The 2,500-nt window shown below is 49.0% G+C and overlaps 1 protein-coding gene across 1 annotated transcript in view; it reads right to left on the bottom strand.

Annotated features, from left to right (window-relative positions):
* ptch1 (patched 1) overlaps window positions 1-2,500 on the bottom strand; it is a 66,165-nt gene that overhangs the window by 11,231 nt on the left and 52,434 nt on the right. The window contains exon 18 of the mRNA XM_079517139.1: window positions 2,267-2,500. This exon is cut by the window's right edge and continues 47 nt beyond it. Within this exon, the coding sequence (XP_079373265.1) occupies window positions 2,267-2,500 (234 nt within the window). The remainder of the gene's footprint in view (window positions 1-2,266) is intronic.

Below are 2,500 nucleotides of genomic sequence, written 5' to 3'. Positions count from 1 at the left end.
GTGTGTGTGTGTGTGGGGGCTGTTCTGAGGCGAGCAGGACAGGAGCTAGGAGTAAATGCCATTATCAGCTGACAGGTGTCAGGTTACAGGAGGCCCAAACCCTTTGAAGTGGTCTAAGGTGGGTGGGGGGAGGGATTCACTCTAGTGTGTGTGTGTGTGTGTGTGTGTGTGTGTGTGTGTGTGTGTGTGTGTGTGTGTGTGTGTGTGTGTGTGTGTGTGTGTGAGAGAGAGAGAGAGAGAGAGAGAGAGAGAGAGAGGTGGGTGTCAGGGCAGATAGCTGGAGGGTTGGGGGTCTGAGGATTTAGGGCTGGCGGTGGTCTGGCCTGGGCAGAGCAAACGGTTCAACTGGAAGCCGCTCCATAACTTGTCTTTTCATCTCGCTTGTAAAGCCTGAAGGATGAACATGAGGTCCCCTCCTCCCCTCTTTAGAGGGCTCGGGTGGCCTGGCCACTGCCTGTCATAAAATAGAAACCCCCAGAGAGAAAAACCAGAGCGTTGCATGTCTGTGTGTGTTTTCACATGCACATGCATGCCTCTGACAATTGTGCGCAATGCATGTGTTTATGCACCTACGCGTGTAGGCCAGGATCTTATCAAAGTGGGTGCCGTGACACCAGCCCAGTGGGTGCCGTGACACCAGCCCAGTGGGTGCCGTGACACCAGCCCAGTGGGTGCCGTGACACCAGCCCAGTGGGTGCCGTGACACCAGCCCAGTGGGTGCCGTGACACCAGCCCAGTGGGTGCCGTGACACCAGCCCAGTGGGTGCCGTGACACCAGCCCAGTGGGTGCCGTGACACCAGCCCAGTGGGTGCCGTGACACCAGCCCAGTGGGTGCCGTGACACCAGCCCAGTGGGTGCCATATAATAATTTGATATTTGAGTTATGCAGTCCTCACACTTACGTCATGCTGCAGATCTGATGGACATCCCTGATGTCATCATATATTATTATTATGATTATTATATCATCTTATAATAATAATAACATAATAATAGCATAGCAATAATCATATTTTAATGATAGAACATTATGCTAAAAGACAAAGTAGCCTAGTAGCAGATGCCATATATCAATAAGGTGTTCGAGTGAAAATAACATAGCGGTGCCCTGAGCCAAAAGAGTTTGAGTGTAGACTGTGCATACATATTACTCTCTGTGTGACTGTGTGAATACTATTATGTACAGTATGTGTATGTGTGTGTACACATACAAGCATGTTGGAGCTTATATGGGCCTGCGTGTGCAGGGGGAGGGCCATGTTTCTGTGCGTCGATCCCATGTGCGTACATGTGAACGCATGTTTTGTGCGTATCCTTGGAAACCCCTCTATAGAAGATGGAAAGAAAATCTAACCTTTTATTTTAAAAAAGAAAAGAAAGAAGTTTAGAGTGGGAGTCAGTTGCCTGGGCAACTTTATGTCCTTTCCCCATTTATTTGAGCAGTGGTGTCTGGGAGACTTGAAGTAGACTAAACAGACGAGGCCTGACAAAACAGCACAGGATAAACAGTGGTGGCTGTGGGACTACAATAACACACAGCAGCCCCTGCTCCTCTCAAAGATGTCTTCAGGACCACACGTAAAACAACACGAAAAAAGGAGAGAGGAGGACATAATGGAGGGAGAAAAGGAGAATGGGATTTGTCATCAGAATCTAACTCGCTGCATGTCCCTGCCTTTCTGCCGCACATCACCATCCTATTTAAACAATGCAACACATGCCCTGATGATAAGCTTAACCACACAAACCCTAGCGTCAGAGCAAAAGATAGGCTAACATGCAGTGAAAATAGCAGATCTACAAGCTCACAATGCAACACATGTGTTTTGAGCTTGTAGATCCATCTTTCTCCAACTGTGTGTAGTCTCGCGTAGCCAGACAACTATTCCACGATCTCCGAATGCTATATAGTCTGGAACTAAACCTCCCGAAATCTGAGTAAGGAAGCTGGCATTTCCGTTCACGAAAATACATTTTAAAATATCTTTACATTTATAATTTGAATATCCATTTCTGTTAAGCAGCAAGCTATATATGCTTAGATGATTTCGATTTATAATAGGATACATTTGCGTGACTGTAAAGATGAAACGGAAGTGGGGAGGAGGCTTCACTTCCGCTTTATCGCTTGCAGCTCATGATCAGAGCTTCCATGTTCCAGACTGTATGATGGAAAATTGCAGGAGGCAACTGTCTGGTCACGCGAGACTACCAACTGTGGCTTCTCGGACCACGGTTCAGCTCTCTCTTGTTCGCCACACTCACAATGATGCCAGCGGTCCAGGGGTTGAGCAGGAAGAGGGCACAGACCAGGAAGGTGCAGGCCAGCACCACGCTGATGGACAGCAGGAGCCAGTGGCGTAGGCTGACGTACTGCTCCCAGAACAGGAAAGGGTATCCGTTGGGGTACGAGGGCAGGCCCTGGCGGCTGTAGTTGCTGCAGATGGCCCGCACGCTCTCGATGGCCTCCACAAACTGCGGCGTCTCCCGGAGCCCGTT

Source organism: Electrona antarctica, assembly GCF_951216825.1.
Source record: "Electrona antarctica genome assembly, chromosome: 12".
In the NCBI taxonomy this organism is placed as follows: domain Eukaryota; kingdom Metazoa; phylum Chordata; class Actinopteri; order Myctophiformes; family Myctophidae; genus Electrona; species Electrona antarctica.
This window is presented reverse-complemented; position numbering and strand designations above follow the sequence as displayed.